This window comes from Ascaphus truei, chromosome 10, assembly GCF_040206685.1.
Source record: "Ascaphus truei isolate aAscTru1 chromosome 10, aAscTru1.hap1, whole genome shotgun sequence".
In the NCBI taxonomy this organism is placed as follows: Eukaryota; Metazoa; Chordata; class Amphibia; order Anura; family Ascaphidae; genus Ascaphus; species Ascaphus truei.
Genome location: NC_134492.1, coordinates 4,065,054 through 4,085,761, shown reverse-complemented (window position 1 = coordinate 4,085,761; position 20,708 = coordinate 4,065,054). Strand labels below are relative to the sequence as shown.

General features: G+C 48.6%; 1 protein-coding gene across 4 annotated transcripts in view; it reads left to right on the top strand.

The window, feature by feature from the left end:
- SH3GLB1 (SH3 domain containing GRB2 like, endophilin B1) overlaps positions 1-2,559 on the top strand; it is a 39,634-nt gene extending 37,075 nt beyond the window's left edge. For all 4 annotated transcript variants that reach the window (XM_075615612.1, XM_075615611.1, XM_075615610.1 and 1 more), the window contains one exon: positions 55-2,559. In XM_075615612.1, coding sequence (XP_075471727.1) covers positions 55-162 — 108 coding nt within the window. In that variant the 3' untranslated portion in view covers positions 163-2,559. The remainder of the gene's footprint in view (positions 1-54) is intronic.
- The last annotated feature ends 18,149 nt before the right edge of the window (positions 2,560-20,708 follow it).

The following is a 20,708-nucleotide window of genomic DNA, read 5'->3' as shown; positions in this document are numbered from 1 at the left end:
TCGATCTTTGCATTAAAAGGGATTTCTCTAACTATTCATTTCATTCCTTCCTAGGTAATAGCCGTGTACAGCGTCCCAGGAATGGATTCCGATTGGCTGATGGGGGAAAGAGGAAATCAGAAAGGCAAAGTGCCAATAACATACCTGGAGCTCCTAAACTAAATGACTGTCTTTCCTTAAGTGCCGACTTCAGCAAAAAAATATTTATATGCAATTAACTTGATATATAAAACAGATTTAAGCGCCTTCCATGTTAAATGTCTTAAACGAGTTCCAGCCATGTAAAGCTGGCCTGTCTGTACTGCCAATTCTTCTGCATGGAAAACACTCCTTGAGATCGCTTAACTTTTTGTTAGAAGCTTTTAGTTTCTATACCACGGAGGTGTTTTCAGATATCTGTTCCTACTGACTAGTTTTCATAATTAACACAGTTCTCTGAAAGCTTTTGGTTTGTAAGCAGGGCCACTATTTTCTACTGTCTGTGTGGTCGGTGACGAGCTTTTTTTCTTTATGTAAAATAAATGTCGATCTGTGCCAAATCATTTATTCACTTATATTTTGCTTTAAAGAGAGAAAATGTTAACCCGTGTTGTGCCCTATTTCTTCCTCCCCATTGCAGGCCAAGCTGGATAAGCGCTTTCCCGCCTGCCATTTCTATGGGGCATATTTATAGCGCAGATCTGCTTAAAAAAACCACCCACTTCAATTTCTGGCAGGAATATCCCTCACTAACATAACTAACTACGTTTGGCGTTGAGTAATGGAAGCGGCGCTGTGTGTAGCGATTAGACCCCAGTATATAGATACAGAGCTTTTGTTTACATTGATCAGGCAAAGATAACGAGGTCGGTCACAAATGGAAATCGTCGCACCCGTAAACAAAACATATATTTCCCTAAAGACTAAAAATCTAAATCTGGGGATTTGGAAAACTTTGTAATAAAATAGAAACCTTGTATAAATGTGACAAACTAAAATGAACACTCCTGTTGACTCGCCACTTACGGTGCTCACTCGGTCTGTTTTTATTGGGCCCTCCCTGGGTAAAGAAATGTTTTATTAAGGAAGCGGCAGCGTGTATAATAATATACTGCAGGTGTGAGCAGGAAGACCACCTTGTTTTTAAAAGGCTGATTCCACATGGGTCCCGATTAAATTTATGGCGATAATATTCTTTCTAGGTTAACTAGGGAATTGCTGTCTTTGACAATTGTTAAAATACAAATTTTATTTTAAATGTATTCAGACAATGTTTTTTAGATATTGTAACCTGACATTTAAAATTGGTTTAATTGACAACAGATGCATTTTGTGCAGATTGTTCAAGGATAATTTCAATACAGTACATGTTTAAATTCCCACACTGGTTCAGGCTTTTATCAGTAAAGGTGTAATAGAGAGAAACATTGCTTCTTTTCAGTGCTGTGAAGAAATCCAATGGCTTGTTGTAGCTGCACTTAAGCGTTGTTCACAACTTATTTCAACTTATTTCATCCATTGTTTTGCACTTAGGAGCAAAAAGATATAACTTTCTGATGCAACTTCTGTGTTACTGTAAGCAGCATAGGTCTGTTTGCACCAAACAAGTTACAATTACAAATCCAACTTTGCACTTTTTATTTTAAAACAAACCAATGGAGGAAGTAATGCTAATACGAGCCACCCCCTACTCAAAAAAAAGTGTCCTATAATGTAAAAAAATAAATCTATAAATATTATACAGGCATACCCCGCATTAACATACGCAATGGGACCGGAGCATGTATGTATAGTGAAAATGTACTTAAAATGAAGCACTACCTTTTTCCACTTATCAATGCATGTACTGTACTGCAATCGTCATATACATGCATAACTGATGTAAATAACACATGTGTAACAGGCTCTATAGTCTCCCTGCTTACGCACAGCTTCGGTACAGGTAGGGAGCCGGTATTGCTGTTCAGGGCGTGCTGACAGGCGCATGCGTGAGCTACCGTTTGCCTATTGAGCGATATGTACTTACTCGCGAGTGTACTTAAAGTGAGTGTCCTTAAACCGGGGTATGCCTGTAATACACTTGGAGGAAAAGGTTCTTTTAGATCACATGATTGTTTGGGTTCTCTGTGTATTGTAGCATGTCCGTTTATAGCATTTGTACAGACAGAGTAACAGATTATTGCCTGCAGTCTGCCTTACAGGTCATCTCACTACATAGGTATGGAGCCCCACTTTCAGTTACACAGAACACAAATCTCCCGGTTCCATTACGGAAACGGGAAAGTTCCAGCTCGCTGTGACGTGTGGTAACTTTTTTACATGTGTCTCTGCCATAATTGAACCTTACATAACGTCCAGAAAATGTATTGCAGGAAATTAACCTTTTGGCTTGTAGAATGTGTTTATCAAACATTACAAAGCAGCGGGATATTCATATTAGTGCCTTTGATTTATGCAATATTTTTTACTAAAGTAAAGTTCTATTTTATTAGCGTTGGTCCCCACTTGATAGTGTTTTCTGAATAAAAAATGTGCATTTGATGGAATAGTTAAGTACCCCAAATAAAGCTGTTTAACATGTTTCTGCCTGCATGAACTCTTAACTATCAGGAACATGAAATTGTAGCGTATAACCATTCTGTGTCTAAATACACTAGATTGATGTACATTTAGCATTGCTTTGGTCTTAATCATTATTTCCTCCCAGCAGCGCTGGTCTTTTGACCTTAATTCTACACAGAACACAACGATTTATAAAATGTAGTTGAACTTTTCCTTTTGTAAAGTGGCAAGACCAAAGTGTACAAATGGCAGTGCCTCCCTTCACCCCCCCAAAACCACCTGGAGACCCCACTTCCATACAGTATATAAATAATATAACATTGGGTCGCTGTATGAGCTGCTCGGGTAGACGCGTGGCTGGCTCGGTAGATTTAAGGCTGTGTTGATCCCATTCAGAAGCCAGGCCCCTGCTGAGTTAATCATACCGGGCAGCTTACTGCTTTCTTGGCCGCGATTGACCCTGGCCATACCGCCCTCTGCTGTCACAACCTTGCGTGCCCACGGAGCCAGTCAGTCGTGATACATCAGTAAGATACAAGGGAGGGAAGAAGCCTGCCATAGAGAATTTGAAAAAATTGTAATGGCAAAGAATACAGACCTGTACCGTTTGATATGTCCTCTATTGCAGTCACAATACATTGTATGCCCCAGAGACATTATTAGATTGTTGGGAGGGAATACTTCACAAACCTTCCCCCCCGCCCGTGTTGGAACAACTGCTTGAAGCATCTTCCTACCAAACACTGCATCCGCAGAGGATTTATCATCTAGTCAGTAATGTTTAGCAATGTGTGCAAAGAAGACCTGTCTGTGCTTTACACAAGTCTTGAGTGGAATGCCTGACATGGCCTTTAGTAGAATGGTCCTGTAAAGCTACAGGAGGACTTGCTCCAGCTGATATATAGGCCTCGCAAATCGCTGTCTTCATCCATCTGGATATTGAGGCAACAAATGCTGTCTGACTCTTTCTGGGTCTGTCAAACAGCACAAATAACCTGGAGCTTTTCCCAATACTATCTGTTCTCTGCACATATGTTGGAGTTGTATCTACACCCAGACTCTCCCACTGGCACATCCCTATCGCAAGTCGGATTGGGTCAGAATGAGGTAACCACAATGTCCTGAGTGATCTGAAAACCTGACACTCCGTGAAAATGTGAGAGGAGTCCTCAACACACACACATCCTGGTGTATCTGAAGAAATGGTTCACGACAGGACACAACCCTGCAAGCTGTCAGAAAAACAACTTATTATTTGAGAGATATGGATGTATCTATATAGGATCATCCAGGTACGTAGCGCTTTACAATACATGTGACAATATAACACAATGGGAATAAGCGCTTCACACAACAATAGGAAAGAATCCCTGCCCTGAAGAGCTTACAATCTAACTGCATAGCGATCTTGTGAACAGGTTGAAAGGTGGATAAAGCGAGTTGCTCTAGAACCTGATTCAGATCCCATGAAGAAATAGGGATCCTAATTATAGGTCCAATTCTAGAAATGGCTCTAATCTAGCAATCCTAGGATTTAGGGCAATTTGTTCGAATGATAGAATGCACCTAATGCAGAAACTTGGACCCAAAGAGATTCTGACTTCAAACCCTTTTGAAATCCCTCCTGAAAGAAGTCCAGAATATTAGGTCTTCCAGCTCCATGGTTTCCACCTTTGTTTACACTAAAGTGAAACATCCTCCAGATTCAGTAATAGGATTCAGAAGTCACATTTCCTGAAGCGCATTGGTGTTGACATAACCATTGAAAAATCCCTGTGTCGTCATTAAGCTCAGTGCATCCTGTCAAGCTCCCGCCATCAACTAAGTGGCCTTATCCAGTGCTCAGGGGATGAGTCGGAGAAGGGGGGGGGGGAGAGAAGGGTGGGGGGGAGAGAGAAGGGTGGGGGGGAGAGAGAAGGGTGAGGAGAAAGAAGGGAGGGGAGGGAGAGAAGGGATGGGAGTGGGGGAAGGGGAGGGAGAGAAGGGGAGGGGAGTGGGGGAAGGGGGGAGAGAAGGAGTAGGGATGGGAGGGGGGAGAGGAGGGAGGGGGAAAGGAGAGAAGGGAGGGGAGGGGGTGGAGGAAGGGATGGGAGGGGGTGGAGGAAGGGATGGGAGGGGGGAGAGAAGGGATGGGAGGGGGGAGAGAAGGGATGGGAGGGGGGAGAGAAGGGAGGGGGTGGAGAGAGGAAGGAGGGAGGGGGTGGAGAGAAGGGAAGGAGGGGGGTGGAGAGAAGGAATGGGAGGGGTGGAGAGATGGGAGGGGTGGAGGGAAGGGATGGGTAGGGTGGAGAGAAGGGATGGGTAGGGGTGGAGAGAAAAGATGGGTAGGGGTGGAGAGAAGGGAGGGGTAGGGGTGGAGAGAAGGGAGGGGTAGGGGGGAGAGAGAAGGGAGGGGTAGGGGGGAGAGAGAAGGGAGGGGTAGGGGGGAGAGAGAAGGGGGGTAGGGGGGAGAGAAGGGAGGGTAGGGGGAGAGAAGGGAGGGGTAGGGGGGGAGAGAGGAGGGGTAGGGGGGGAGAGAAGGGAGGGGTAGGGGGGGAGAGAAGGGAGGGGTGGGGGGGAGAGAAGGGAGGGGTAGGGGGGGGGAGAGAAGGAGGGGTAGGGGGGGGAGAGAAGGGAGGGGTAGGGGGGGGAGAGAAGGGAGGGGTAGGGGGGGGGAGAGAAGGGAGGGGTAGGGGGGGGAGAGAAGGGAGGGGTAGGGGGGGAGAGGGAGGGGTAGGGGGGGAGAGAAGGGAGGGGTGGGGGGGGGAGAGAGGGAGGGGTGGGGGGGGGAGAGAAGGGAGGGGTGGGGGGGGGGAGAGAAGGGAGGGGTGGGGGGGGGGGAGAGGGAGGAAGGGGTAAGGGGTGGGGGGGGGAGAGAAGGGAGGGGTGGGGGGGGGAAGAGAAGGGAGGGGTAGGGGGGGAAGAGAAGGGAGGGGTAGGGGGGGGAGAGAAGGGAGGGGTAGGGGGGAGAGAAGGGAGGGGTAGGGGGGGAGAGAAGGGAGGGTAGGGGGGGAGAGAAGGGAGGGGTAGGGGGGAGAGGGGGAGAGAAGGGAGGGGTAGGGGGGGAGAGCAGGGAGGGGTAGGGGGGGAGAGAAGGGAGGGGTAGGGGGGAGAGAAGGGAGGGAGGGGGGGAGAGAAGGGAGGGGTAGGGGGGGAGAGAAGGGAGGGGTAGGGGGGGAGAGAAGTGAGGGGGGGTAGGGGGGAGAGAAGGGAGGGGTAGGGGGGAGAGAGAAGGGAGGGGTAGGGGGGGGAGAGAAGGAGGGGGAGGGGTAGGGGGGGAGAGAAGGGAGGGGGTGGAGAGAAGGGAAGGGAGGGGGTGGAGAGAAGGGAAGGGAGGGGGTGGAGAGAAGGAATGGGAGGGGTGGAGAGATGGGAGGGGTGGAGGGAAGGGATGGGTAGGGGTGGAGAGAAGGGATGGGTAGGGGTGGAGAGAAAAGATGGGTAGGGGTGGAGAGAAGGGAGGGGTAGGGGTGGAGAGAAGGGAGGGGTAGGGGGGAGAGAGAAGGGAGGGGTAGGGGGGAGAGAGAAGGGAGGGGTAGGGGGGAGAGAGAAGGGGGGGTAGGGGGGGAGAGAAGGGAGGGGTAGGGGGGGAGAGAAGGGAGGGGTAGGGGGGGGAGAGAAGGGAAGGGTAGGGGGGGGAGAGCAGGGAGGGGTAGGGGGGGAGAGAAGGGAGGGGTAGGGGGGAGAGAGAGGGAGGGGTGGGGGGGGGAGAGAAGGGAGGGGTAGGGGGGGGGGAGAGAAGGGAGGGTAGGGGGGGAGAGAAGGGAGGGGTAGGGGGGGGGAGAGAAGGGAGGGGTAGGGGGGGGAGAGAAGGGAGGGGTAGGGGGGGAGAGAAGGGAGGGGTAGGGGGGGAGAGAAGGGAGGGGTAGGGGGGGAGAGAAGGGAGGGGTGGGGGGGGGAGAGAAGGGGAGGGGTGGGGGGGGGGGGGGAGAGAGGGAGGGGTGGGGGGGGGAGAGAAGGGAGGGGTGGGGGGGGGAAGAGAAGGGAGGGGTAGGGGGGGGAGAGAAGGGGGGTAGGGGGCGGGGGGAGAGAAGGGAGGGGTAGGGGGGAGAGAAGGGAGGGGTAGGGGGGAGAGAAGGAGGGGTAGGGGGGGAGAGGGAGGGGTAGGGGAGAGGGGGAGAGAGAGGGGGTAGGGGGGGAGAGCAGGGAGGGGTAGGGGGGGGAGAGAAGGGAGGGGTAGGGGGGAGAGAAGGGAGGGGTAGGGGGGGAGAGAAGGGAGGGGTAGGGGGGAGAGAAGGGAGGGGTAGGGGGAGAGAAGGGAGGGGTAGGGGGGAGAGAAGGGAGGGGTAGGGGGGAGAGAGAAGGGAGGGGTAGGGGGGGGAGAGAAGGGAGGGGGAGGGGTAGGGGGGGAGAGAAGGGAGGGGGAGAGAAGGGAGGGGGAGAGAAGGGAGGGGTAGGAGGGGGAGAGAAGGGAGGGGTAGGAGGGGAGAGAAGGGAGGGGTAGGGGGGGGAGAGAAGGAGGGGGTAGGGGGGGGAGAGAAGGGAGGGGTAGGGGGGAGAGAAGGGAGGGGTAGGGGATGAGAGAAGGGAGGGGTAGGGGATGAGAGAAGGGAGGGGTAGGGGGGAGAGAAGGAGGGGTAGGAGGGGGAGAGAAGGGAGGGGTAGGGGGGGGGGAGAGAAGGGAGGGGTAGGGGGGGGGAGAAGATAGGGAGGGGTAGGGGGAGAGAGGGAGGTAGGGGATGAGAGTAGGGAGGGGTAGGGGAGGGGTAGGGGTAGGGGGGAGAGAAGGGAGGGGTAGGGGGGGAGAGAAGGGAGGGGTAGGGGGGAGAGAGGATGGGTAGGGGGAGAGAGAGGGATGGGTAGGGGGGAGAGAGAAGGGATGGGTAGGGGGGAGAGAGAAGGGATGGGTAGGGGGGGAGAGAAGGATGGGTAGGGGGGAGAGAAGGGATGGGTAGGGGGGGAGAGAAGGGATGGATGGGGGTGGAGAGAAGGGATGGGTGGGGGTGGAGAGAAGGGATGGGTGGGGGGTGGAGAGAAGGGATGGGTGGGGGTGGAGAGAAGGGATGGGTGGGGGTGGAGAGAAGGGATGGGTGGGGTGGAGAGAAGGGATGGGGGGTGGAGAGAAGGGAGGGATAGGAGGGGAGAGAAGGGATGGGTGGGGGTGGAGAGAAGGGATGGGTGGGGAGAGAAGGGATGGGTGGGGAGAGAAGGGATGGGTGGGGGGGGAGAGAAGGGATGGGTGGGGGGGAGAGAAGGGGTGGGTGGGGGTGGAGAGAAGGGAGGGGTGGGGTGGAGAGAAGGGATGGGTGGGGGGGGAGAGAAGGGATGGGTGGGGGTGGAGAGAAGGAATGGGTGGGGGTGGAGAGAAGGGATGGGTGGGGGTGGAGAGAAGGGAGGGGAGAGAAGGGAGGGGAGAGAAGGGATGGGTAGGGGGGGAGAGAAGGGATGGGTAGTGGGGAGGGATGGGGAGAGAAGGGAGGGGTAGGGGATGAGAGAAGGGAGGGGTAGGGGATGAGAGAAGGGAGGGGTAGGGGGGAGAGAAGGGAGGGGTAGGAGGGGGAGAGAAGGGAGGGGTAGGGGGGGGGGAGAGAAGGGAGGGGTAGGGGGGGGGAGAGAAGGGAGGGGTAGGGGGGAGAGAAGGGAGGGGTAGGGGATGAGAGAAGGGAGGGGTAGGGGTAGGGGGGAGAGAAGGGAGGGGTAGGGGGGGAGAGAAGGGAGGGGTAGGGGGGGAGAGAAGGGAGGGGTAGGGGGAGAGAGAGGGATGGGTAGGGGGGAGAGAGAAGGGATGGGTAGGGGGGAGAGAGAAGGGATGGGTAGGGGGGGAGAGAAGGGATGGGTAGGGGGGGAGAGAAGGGATGGGTAGGGGGGGAGAGAAGGGATGGATGGGGGTGGAGAGAAGGGATGGGTGGGGGTGGAGAGAAGGGATGGGTGGGGGTGGAGAGAAGGGATGGGTGGGGTGGAGAGAAGGGATGGGGGGTGGAGAGAAGGGAGGGATAGGAGGGGAGAGAAGGGATGGGTGGGGGTGGAGAGAAGGGATGGGTGGGGAGAGAAGGGATGGGTGGGGAGAGAAGGGATGGGTGGGGGGGAGAGAAGGGATGGGTGGGGGGGAGAGAAGGGGTGGGTGGGGGTGGAGAGAAGGGAGGGGTGGGGTGGAGAGAAGGGATGGGTGGGGGGGGAGAGAAGGGATGGGTGGGGGTGGAGAGAAGGAATGGGTGGGGGTGGAGAGAAGGGATGGGTGGGGGTGGAGAGAAGGGAGGGGAGAGAAGGGAGGGGAGAGAAGGGATGGGTAGGGGGGGAGAGAAGGGATGGGTAGTGGGGAGGGATGGGGAGAGAAGGAATGGGGGGTAGAGAAGGGATGGGGGTACAGAGACAGCTGGTGAGGGGATAAGTGCAGTAGATGGCTGCCGTTGGTAGTTGTGACTGTGGATCTGGGACAGTAGCCATGTGTCTAGACCTGGGAAGCTCAACTCCAGTCCCCATGCCCCCCTACACGTCAGGTTCTTAGGATATCCCTGCTTCAGCACAGGCTGCTCAATCAGTCCCTGCCTCAGTACAGGTGGTGCAGTATTCGACTGAGCCTCTGATTGCGCCACCTGTGCTGAAGCTGGGATATCCAGAAAACCTGACCTGTTGGGGGGTGGGGGGACTTGAGAACTGGTCTGGTTTTAATCTGGTCTGTAACTGTTACATACGCCCATAATATATATTATCCTTAACTGTGCATGCAATGTCTTGTATATAATGTATACCCTGTTCATTTATGTAACTGTATTTGTAACCATGTATTATTTGTCTTACTCTGTGCCCAGGACATACGTGAAAACGAGAGGTAACTCTCAATGTATTACTTCCTGGTAAAATATTTTATAAATAAATAAACTGGAGTTGAGCTTCCCTGGACTAGGCTATTGGAGCGCTTAATTTAAGGGGTGAGTTTTAAGGTTTGTCTTAAAGGTGGGGAGAGAGGGTGCTTGGGGTATACAGAGTGTGAGAGGGGATACCGAGTGTGAGAGGGGATACCGAGTGTGAGAGGGGATACCGAGTGTGAGAGGGGATACCGAGTGTGAGAGGGGATACCGAGTGTGAGAGGGGATACCGAGTGTGAGAGGGGATACCGAGTGTGAGAGGGGATACCGAGTGTGAGAGGGGTATACCAAGTGTGAGAGGGGATACGGGCATGCATTCGAGTTTTAGCTGAGGAAAGAGTGGATTTTGGCAATTGTACGGATTATTAAATACCTGCTAATCATGGGAATACCTAGTTTACAAAACCGTAAAGGCTTGGTTAATGTTAGGGGTCTCGGCTGTATTAACCCCTTAGAACAAGGGTGTGCAAACTATTGGCGCTGCGCCCCCCTTCCTGCTCTCCCCGGTGCTCATGCCCCCCTACCTTGTTTTCCGGCGTCAATTGATGCCACGGGTTCCTGTGACGTCACGCCGTGACCCCGCAACATCATTTGACCCCGCGTTGCCATGGCGATGGGTCATGTGACATCACATGGTCCCGCAGCGTCATTTGACGCGTCACCACGCTTCTGAATCCCGGTAAATTGAGAGTTGCAGAGGCCTCCCGCGATCCCCCGGCATTAAGTGAAATGCCTCGGGGAAGAGCGAAGATTTCGATTTGCATGAGGCTTTGGCGATAATAGAGGAAATATTTAAAGCGTATTTTGCGGATCTATTGTCACAAAACGTGCAGATTAGGTCGGTATCATTATCATGCAATTCTAATTCTTAGTGAATCTTTAAATTAGCAAAAATCATAATATTTTTGCATGACGCCAAATATTCTCGCTGATTTAACGCCCCTCCTTAAGTCGCAACCCGAGGCGTGAAAAGCATGCAATTTCGTTCTCTATTTCACTGGGGGGTTTTATTGCAAAGTTTGTTTTTCTTCCGTTTGTCGAAGCAAACTTTTTAAGTTTGAACTTTTTTGTATTTTCGCTTCATGCATTTTTTGGATAATTAAGCAAATTTCCACTTTTTTCTTTGTCAAATGTAAAAAATAAAGGTGTTTTTCTTTTTCATCTCATATGAATTTGCGAAAAGTCAAACTTGGGAAGAAACGTCATTCACAGCGGATTCGAACTTTGGCGAAAGTTTGCTCGCCGCAGTGACGAGCCGTTTGGTTGAAAAACACTGTTGAGTAACAATTGACAATATCTTTATGTGTGTATCGGCTCAATTCAAAGTATTACAAACTGTAGAAAATGTTAAATAAAGAAACACAAGTTTTACAGCAGCAATCACTACGGACCAGTCTCTGTGTTGGGGGGGGGGGGAGAGAAGGGATCACTACGGACCACTGTCTATGTTGGGAGGGGGGAGAGAAGGATCACTACGGACCAGTCTCTATGTTGGGAGGGGGGAGAGAAGGATCACTACGGACCACTGTCTATGTTGGGAGGGGGGAGAGAAGAGATCACTACGGACCACTGTCTGTGTTGGGAGGGGGGAGAGAAGGGATCACTACGGACCAGTCTCTATGTTGGTAGGGGGGAGAGGAGGGATCACTACGGACCACTCTATGTTGGGAGGGGGGAGAGAAGGGATAACTACGGACCACTCTCTATGTTGGGAGGGGGGAGAGAAGGGATCACTACGGACCAGTCTCTATGTTGTTATTCTTTACACCGATGGCGGCTGGAGGGGGCGGGGTAACGGAACAATGCAATGAATGGTTACTCTAGTTGCAGCTAATGACCACAATTAGCAGATTTATAATTTATCAATGTGTTGTGATTTGTTATGCCCAAAGATCAATAAGATAGAAGAGTCGTTGGGATGTTTAAGAATCCATGAAATAACAAATCGGTGGTGGGAGGAAGAAGTCCTTGTGATGCATGGTTATTGATTTCTTGATTAGAAGATCTATGTATCACTTTTTTCATCGCCATTGTCTGAAAGTATCAATCTAACAGATTCTGAAGCAAATCTCAAATGACCAAATACCAAGTTCAGCAGCTGCTAAATCAGGTGGCTAAATTAGTGGCTCAGTCGAAGACTGCACCCCCAGTGCTGAAGCGAGCCGGGATATCCTGAAAACCTGACCTGTTGATGGCCCTTGAGGACAGCTGTTGGCCACGCCTGTTCTAGGTTCTCTAAATAGCGTGGCAGCTTTGTTTTAACCTAACTTGCAGAGACGAGGTATCCGTTACTAGTTATTAGACAAGTGAACGTGATCTCGGATTAAGTTACTGAGACGGTTGTAATGCGTGTTGCAGTGTACATTTCCCCCAAGATTTAACATTTACTGATTATATGCTTTTTAAGAGAGAAATAATAGAACATTTTGCAGCAAATATTTTCTGCAATGATGAACAGCAGATGGCAGCAAATATTTGATCTGCTTTCTAAATCCTTTCTGGCCACTGATTTATACGTAAAGCGGCAGTGCCCACTCTGGCCAATTTTATTTATTTTTTAATAGATTTTTTTCTTTTATAGTATGGGAATTGCGTAACTTTCAGCTCCGGCGAAAACCCCAGATACTTATCGGTATTACTGGTCTCTGGGTTCCTCCGGGGAAATTAAAATGGCTGCCAAATCCTGCAGGCTGATATGAAGCCGCAACATGATCGGTTTGCGGCTTCCTATTGAACGGCCAAAGCCAATCGCGCATGCGCACGAGCAGCCGCGAAGTTCCGATCACGCATGAGCAGCTGGGAAGTTCCGATCGCACAAGCGCACGAGCAGCCGGAAAGTTCCGATCGCGCATGCGCACGAGCACTGGAAAGTTCCCATCGCGCATGCGCACGAGCAGTGGGAAGTTCCCATCGCGCATGCGCACGAGCACTGGGAAGTTCCCATCGCGCATGCGCAGTCGGCGCTCGCCAGCTGCACAGAAATCGGGACAAAGCCAAAAAAAGTCGGGACAGAGCCTGAAAAACGGGAATGTTCCGGCTAAACCTGGATGTCTGGTCACCCTACCTATAGTAATAATCCCCTCAGAACAGGGCGTTACTGGCTGGGGTACCTCGGCTTTGTCTCGGGCTTTGAACTCTTCCAGACAGGGCATTTTTGGCCAGCAACGCCCTGTTCTGAGGGGATTATTACTTAAATAATGTCTGGCCTGCGTCGTGTGACTTTCCCTCTGCTGGTATGTTTGTATTCGACACAAGTGCATAAAGTGTTACCGGTCATTTTATTACTTACACTGACACTAGCACTAAAAAACAGCAACACAATCCTCTCCTCCACATGGAAAGTGCAGCAAAGTGAATATGAGGCGTTGCTTGCGCTGAGACTGATATAAACCTGCTTGGCATGGATACAAACTTACTGTGTCTGCTTTTAGCTTTCTACTTCGTAAACAATATCTTTTTAGCTGTGGCTCTCACGGGTAGGAAACTGGCCCTAAATATGGTTTCCAGGACAACGCGAGTGTATCCTACTGAACAGTAACTTGTACACCGCGGCACACGAACGGCATACTATTTAGTCTGGGGGAAGAAAAAAACAGTGACTCAGCGGTCACAGCTCCTCCAAACAGCCAGACGCATTGAAAAAGTAAAAAACTTTATTAAATCAGAAGGTGAACATCAGCAAAAGAGATACCCTGACGCGTTTCGTCCAAAAGAGGCCTTTATCAAAGAGTAAATTACCCTTGCAATGAGCCCATCCTTACATAGGTGATGACATGGCCCGATTGGTTAAAATATCACAGGGATGGACCTCCCCCTTCGCCTGCAGACTAATGATTAAATCTCAGTAGTACCCCGTCATCAGATATATACAGGAGGCGCTTCATGCAGAAAAAACATAGTATCAAGCACATGTATGTAATATCTACTAAGCAAAAACAATAATGATACAAAGAAAACAAAAAAGAGGGTAAAAACGTGAAGTTAAAAACAAAAATGCTGAATAATCACAATAATAAAGAACTAAATATAGTGATGCATTATCTATAAAAATGATAATAAATCATATAACAAAAGTATATAATAAAAAAAAAATAATAATAAATGGTTAATGCATGAAAGAGCACCTGACCTAGACGAAATGGAAAAAACAATGAAAAGTACAATGGAAAGGGTAGCCATGTAAAGCCAGAATATACTGAATGGTCCAATGAAATATTGCTGCATATAAAAAACAAAATATATGCAGCATATAATACTATCACATAATAAGTACATTATTATTATAACTATATGATGTAATACACACTGAACACTCCTCACAAATAGAGCTATCCAGTCAGGAAATGTTTAAGTTCCCCTTCCTGATTGATGCCTGATGGATGGAGAGTGTTCAGGGTGTATATCCAATACATCTCTTGTTTATTCAATGTATTTTCCCTATCGCCACCCCTAACGTGGCAAGGTCTGTGTTCAATGGCTGAATAAGAGAAATTCTCTATTCCACCCCTAGAACACACGTGTTAAATCCTTCCTTTTTATCAGATGAACATGTTCTGCAATTCGTATTTTTAACGGTCTTATAGTTCGTCCGATATATTTCTTGTCACATCCACAATTCAAAAGATATATTATAAAACTGGTATTGCAATTCAAGAATTTCTTTATATAATACTTATTTTTACTTATACAGGCAGTCCTCGGTTATCCGACACAATGCGTTACTCAAAATGGCGTTGGATAGCGAAACGTTGTAAAGCGAAACACGTTTTCCCATAGGAACACTGTTTAAATGAAAGGTTCTGTTCCTGAAGGCATTTTTAATGCTAAAATAGACTAAATATTTTACGCAGACAATAAGATATGCAGCACACACATAAATTATATAGTGTATATACTGTATTATATATATAATATAACATAATATATAATATAATATAAAAATCTAATATATTATATAGTATAATATCGTATAATATATATATTATATACACATAAACAACTTTGCAAAGCGTCGTAAGAGCGTTGGATAAGCCGTTTTGGCGTTGGAAAAATGAACATAGGTATGCATTGCATAGCGTTGGATAAGCCATTCGTTGTAAAGCGAAGCGTTGTAAAACGAGGCCTGCCTGTATTTTATTTTTACTATTTAATCTGAAACACACTGAGAAGTCTGAAAGCCCTCTTTCCTATTAAGTCATAATCCCACTCAGGTTTGATTTTAAATTAAGAACCTGACCTTTGCAGTACAAGATAAATTATATGTAAATGATTGAAAAGACATTTAGAACATAGAAAAATCCCCCACACGCTGTGCACTCTCAATTCTGTCTCCTTTTCAAAGCCAGACCAGTATTTAAAGCTTTTGAAACCTGTGGGAAAGAAAATAGGCTTACTTTAATATCTGGCAAACTGTGGACTTGATTTGAATTCCAAATGATACTTCCTTTATACAAAAGAAACGTCAAATACGTCTTGGATAAAAAGGAAGGTGACCCAATTGTAATGCAAACGTAGCAGCTTGATTTAAACTGAAAACGTAAGGTGACCCATGAATATGTTCATACAAAAGTATAATTTCAGCATAAGAGAGAGTGTGAGAGAGCAGCACATGGACTTGTCCAATGGTAATTACATTTATTATCAACTGGTCGGCATTTCACTCCCACTCCTGGACCGCTCGCTTGGGAAAGACTCGGGATTAAGACCAAAACGTCAACGAACTCATAATAAATGTAGTCACCGCTTTAGCACATCCACGTGGGTGCTGTGTATCACGCGCTTGTATGAAGAGCTGGAGGATTAACCCTTCATTAGACAGTAACCGCTGGCAGTTTACCATACAGCGAGAGTGCGTCGTCCATGACATTTTGTATAATTCCAGCACACAACCAATTACATTCGCAAACCAGCTAGACATATTTTAGCCAACAGGTTTCCAAGAAGAATACGTTTGTTTCTAATATTGTGGTCCTGATTTTTTTCACGAAACATTTGAATAATTCTATACACAGAACCGGACACGCGTACGCTAGATGGGCAATATTTCAGGATTTCAGAATAAACTAAAACAAAAGGAATATCTCTTCAAAATGCAATATGCAAAATAGTCTTATTTTGGAGAAAATGTCCACAGAGACGACAGAAAGTAACAAGAAAAAGTAGCAAGAAGTAAAACCAAAATGCTGACAACGCGACGAGGCACGCAACGTTTCCGGACAGCGCTTTTGTGAAGATGAAATCAGTTTATCAGACCAGTGTTTCACTTCTGAACGCAGTAAACCACACACACGTGATCTTCGCGCTCTTGCAATCACAGCGCACATTGAAACGTCTTTACCTGCTGCTGGCATCTCTTTCTCTGCGAGTGATAGAAATCATAAGAGCTTTTCCGTTTTTTTTTAATAAAAGAAATAACAGTATTCTGTTTATTTAACCGCATATTACACTGAAACAAAACAAACACAAATCTATAACAAGTCGTGGAAGTGGGATAATGGGGACGGCAAAGCACGGATGTTTTGTTTCATATCTTTTTAAAGAACATTGTAGCAGTCGATCTGAATTTCCATTTTTACAAACCTCAAACCTGATCTCTAATTGTAAGTGAAACAACTAAGGCCGCGCTTATAGTCCCAGCGACGGTGAAGGCGACGTCGCGTCAAAACAAATGTATTGAACCCGTCGCGTGCGCTTATAGTAGGAGCGACGGCTTGGTCGCAATCACTGGAAATCAATTCAATTGGATTTTTTCAGCCACCGCAGCGTGACGTCAGCGTCGCCTTAGCAAGGACTATAAGCGCAGCCTTATAGGGGCACAAAGTGAACAAATTCCAGTGCCGTTTATTGTGTCACAAGGTTATTTTCTTACTGGCTATGGGGGATTGCACCTTTTATACTGCCTGCGGGTCCTAAAATGTACTGAAAAAGGATCCACATACAATAATTAGTAGTCCCCAGAGGGGGCTACAAACATTTAAGGGGGTTAACCGCCTTAATGGGTTAGCTGTGTGGGATTGCCCATCTCCATCACGTGATGTCGGATGACCGTGCAGAAGGGATTGCCTTTCATTGTAGGTCTTGTAACCAGTGATGTCACCATAGGTAGATAAGGGTGTGTGTATATATAGCTTCACCCAATGTTCTAGAAGCAGGTTCCTTGGAGTTTCAGCTAGGGGGCCTCGCTGTGAGTCATGCGTGTATAGTTATGTGTATTAAGAGAGGCTGAGCCCAGCATGCACTGACCCAGCACCCTGACCAGGTCTGAGAGACTGAGCCCAGCCTGTCCCAACCCAGCACCCTGACCAGGTCTGAGAGACTGAGCCCAGCCTGCACTGACCCAGCACCCCGAGCATGTGTGAGAGATTGAGCCCAGCCTGCACCGACCCAGCACATTAGCCAGGTCTGAGAGACTGAGCCCAACCTGCACTGACCCAGCACACTGAGCAGGTCTGAGTGTGACGGTGCCCATCTCAAATCAGGAGGCGGACCCACAGGGCTGAGGTAGGGATACAAATAAACCGACCACAACCCAGGGACAGAGTCCTGTAAGAGTATCCGTAGTCGGTATGGAAGCAGGGGTCAGGGCTGGCGGCAGAGTTGCAAAGTCCAGGGGATAGGCAGAGGTCAGGGCAGGTGGAAGGCAGCGAGGTCGGGGTCACAGTCCTGGGTCAGCAACAGGAATTCAAAACAGGCAAGAGGGAAAGGCGTAACTACAAAGACCGACAGGAGCTGCAAACACACAGAACTTTGCTCGGCGACTCCCTATGGTAACTACAGCCTTATAAAGCAGGCTGCCAGTACCCAAAAGGCCACAGAGAGCAGAAAGGGCAGGAGACAGAAAACCTGGACCGTAGGGAAACCCCGGCACGGATCAAGCAGGATCCTTACAGTGAGAGACTGAGCCCAGCCTGCACCGACTCAGCACTCTGATCAGGTCTGAGACAGAGCTCAGCCTGCACTGACCCAGCACCCTGACCAGGTCTGAGAGACTGAGCCCAGCCTGCACTGACCCAGCACCCTGACCAGGTCTGAGACAGAGCTCAGCCTGCACTGACCCAGCACCCTGACGGTCTGAGAGACTGAACCCAGCCTACACTGACCCAGAACCCTGGCCAGGTCTGAGAGACTGAACCCAGCCTGCACTGACCCAGCACCCTGACCAGGTCTGAGAGACTGAGCCCAGCCTGCACTGACCCAGCACCCTGACTAAGTTTGAGAGACTGATCCCAGCCTGCTCCGACCCAGCACTCTGACCAGGTCTGAGAGACTGAGCCCAGCCTGCACCCAGCACCCTGATCAGGTCTGAGAGACTGAGCCCAGCCTGCACTGACCCAGCACCCTTACCAGGTCTGAGAGACTGAGCCCAGCCTGCACCGACCCAGCACCCTGACCAGGTCTGAGACAGAGCTCAGCCTGCACTGACCCAGCACCCTGACGGTCTGAGAGACTGAACCCAGCCTACACTGACCCAGAACCCTGGCCAGGTCTGAGAGACTGAACCCAGCCTGCACTGACTCAGCACCCTGACCAGTTCTGAGAGACTGAGCCCAGCCTGCACCGACCCAGCACCCTGACCAGGTCTGAGAGATTGAGCCCAGCCTGCACTGACCCAGCTCGCTGACCAGGTGTCAGAGACTGATCACATTCATGTATATTCTCAATTCGATGTAAACTCCTTTAGAATCGGGAAGGAGGGTTACATGTTAGTACAGGTCAGTATAGAAAAGTGGCTAAGAAGGGTTTCATTTATTAACTTTTAATGTGGCCTTTTGTGCGCGGCGCACATCCTCATTTCAAATGGGTGTGGAAGGAAAACAAGATGTTTTTCTTGGTATGAGAAAAATACGCAGAACGGAATAGAAATGCCAGCGTTTTGTATTTCGGGAAGCCGAAAAGGCTACAGCTGTGATCCATGCCACTGATTGTGCGGACAGGTCACATCATCCCAAGGACAGACAAGTCCTATATTTCTAGCTCCTTTTCCACATAAAATCATTTCAATTTCCCTAAAGGGAGAATCTATTGAGAGAAACATTATAAACCCAAAACTACCTTTTGCTGTCTATGGCAATTAAATCTGAGGTGTATCCTAGCTTATGGGCAACGTGTAACAAGTTGAGCTATGTTTGGTTCCGGTTTTGTTAGCGGTATGGGTTAGATTTGTCCATTCTCTGCCCTTAACCACACCCAGCCTGTGCAGATAATACAGCTGTAGGGAAGGGGTCTTTTTTAAAATGTTCACATTATCATTTTAACCCTTATGCTGCCAGAGGGGTCAGAAAGACATTGCAGCGCACTGCTAAACAACCGAGGACGATATTTCCCAAGGGGGGCAAACTTTAGCACATGAATAGGAGTTAAGGTGTGTTAAGTGTAGCACCGTTTAATGAATATGGGCCAGAATGTCTCAAATCACTCTTAAAGGTAATTGAAGCCATGTTGTAATATTATAAACCATGCTAAAGACCCTAAAGGAAGCAATGCTGCAGGTCAATTTGGATTTGTAGAGATTTAAAAAAGATGTTTTTCCCTTTGCTTGCAATAAACACAGGTAAGATATTATAATACTGTGGTGCAGTTCTCCAAGCATCAAGCCACTAAACACAAACCCGCTGACCTTTATTTTATTTGGCTCGCCAGCTTCTTGCCATCTCGCCGTTCAAGGTTTCCATTAGTCCCAATATTGCTGCGCTGTTTCTTAGCATTTTGCTTACGAGTTACCTCTGAATGGGTGTAATGGCATTAACTGCGAGTGGTTACTCGATGTTCACCGGCTGACCAGGAAGACTATTTCCACAAAAAATGTTTCGTTTAGGAAGAAAGTAGTTTGTAAACAGCGCAGATTGACACCTTTAAATGTCAAAGGTAATGTGCGAAAAGGTCTGGAATGCCGAGTCCGAGTCTCCAGTTGTGGGTGGGAAAAGCATTCTGTGCAATTTGTCATATGAAAGATATTCTGAGCATTTTCCAATTGCTGTGGACATTGTAAGTATTTGTTTTCTGTGGTCAGTGTGGTCAGTGTATTTTCAGGCCAGACCAGTAACACCAGATTTGCATTGTTAGCTAAAGTGCAAGAATTGAGCATTGAATACACGGAGATTGCACAGGTATCTCGGGACTAATGTTGACGCATCTATTGGGGGCTTTTTTTCCCATCCAATTTAGAATTAATCAATAGATACATCTTCTAAATGTTTTCATTTCATATAAACTCTTGTCCTTCAGATATTCTGAATAGAAGGGAGGGAGAAAAAATAAAAGTTTCTAGGAAAACTAATAGCATAATAATGGTTGGCAGAGGTGCCTTCAACTCAAAGACCCAAAATAGCTCTTATTGTGGCAAATTATGCATGGATTATTAGAAAAATGTCCAGTTATAAACATTATGAATGGAAGAATGAGCATTAGAGCGACATGAAAAAAATAAATGAATACTTAATTTTCCCAGATCATATCCCGTGCGGTTTGCCTGTATACTTTGTTACCGCACTCGCGTTATTACCCGCGCGGTTTGCCTGTATACTTTGTTACCGCACTCGCGTTATTACCCGTGCGGTTTGCCTGTATACTTTGTTACCGCACTCGCGTTATTACCCGTGCGGTTTGCTTGTGTACTTTGTTACCGCACTCGCGTTATTACCCGTGCGGTTTGCCTGTATACTTTGTTACCGCACTCGCGTTATTACCCGTGCGCTTTGCTTGTATACTTTGTTACCGCACTCGCGTTATTACCCGTGCGGTTTGCTTGTATACTTTGTTACCGCGCTCGCGTTATTACCCGTGCGGTTTGCTTGTATACTTTGTTACCGCGCTCGCGTTATTACCCGTGCGGTTTGCTTGTATACTTTGTTACCGCGCTCGCGTTATTACCCGTGCGGTTTGCTTGTATACTTTGTTACCGCGCTCGCGTTATTACCCGTGCGGTTTGCCTGTATACTTTGTTACCGCACTCGCGTTATTACCCGTGCGCTTTGCTTGTATACTTTGTTACCGCACTCGCGTTATTACCCGTGCGGTTTGCTTGTATACTTTGTTACCGCACTCGCGTTATTACCCGTGCGGTTTGCTTGTATACTTTGTTACCGCACTCGCGTTATTACCCGTGCGGTTTGCTTGTATACTTTGTTACCGCACTCGCGTTATTACCCGTGCGGTTTGCCTGTATACTTTGTTACCGCACTCGCGTTATTACCCGTGCGCTTTGCCTGTATACTTTGTTACCGCACTCGCGTTATTACCCGTGCGGTTTGCCTGTATACTTTGTTACCGCACTCGCGTTATTACCCGTGCGGTTTGCCTGTATACTTTGTTACCGCACTCGCGTTATTACCCGTGCGCGCGTTATTACCCGTGCGGTTTGCTTGTGTACTTTGTTACCGCACT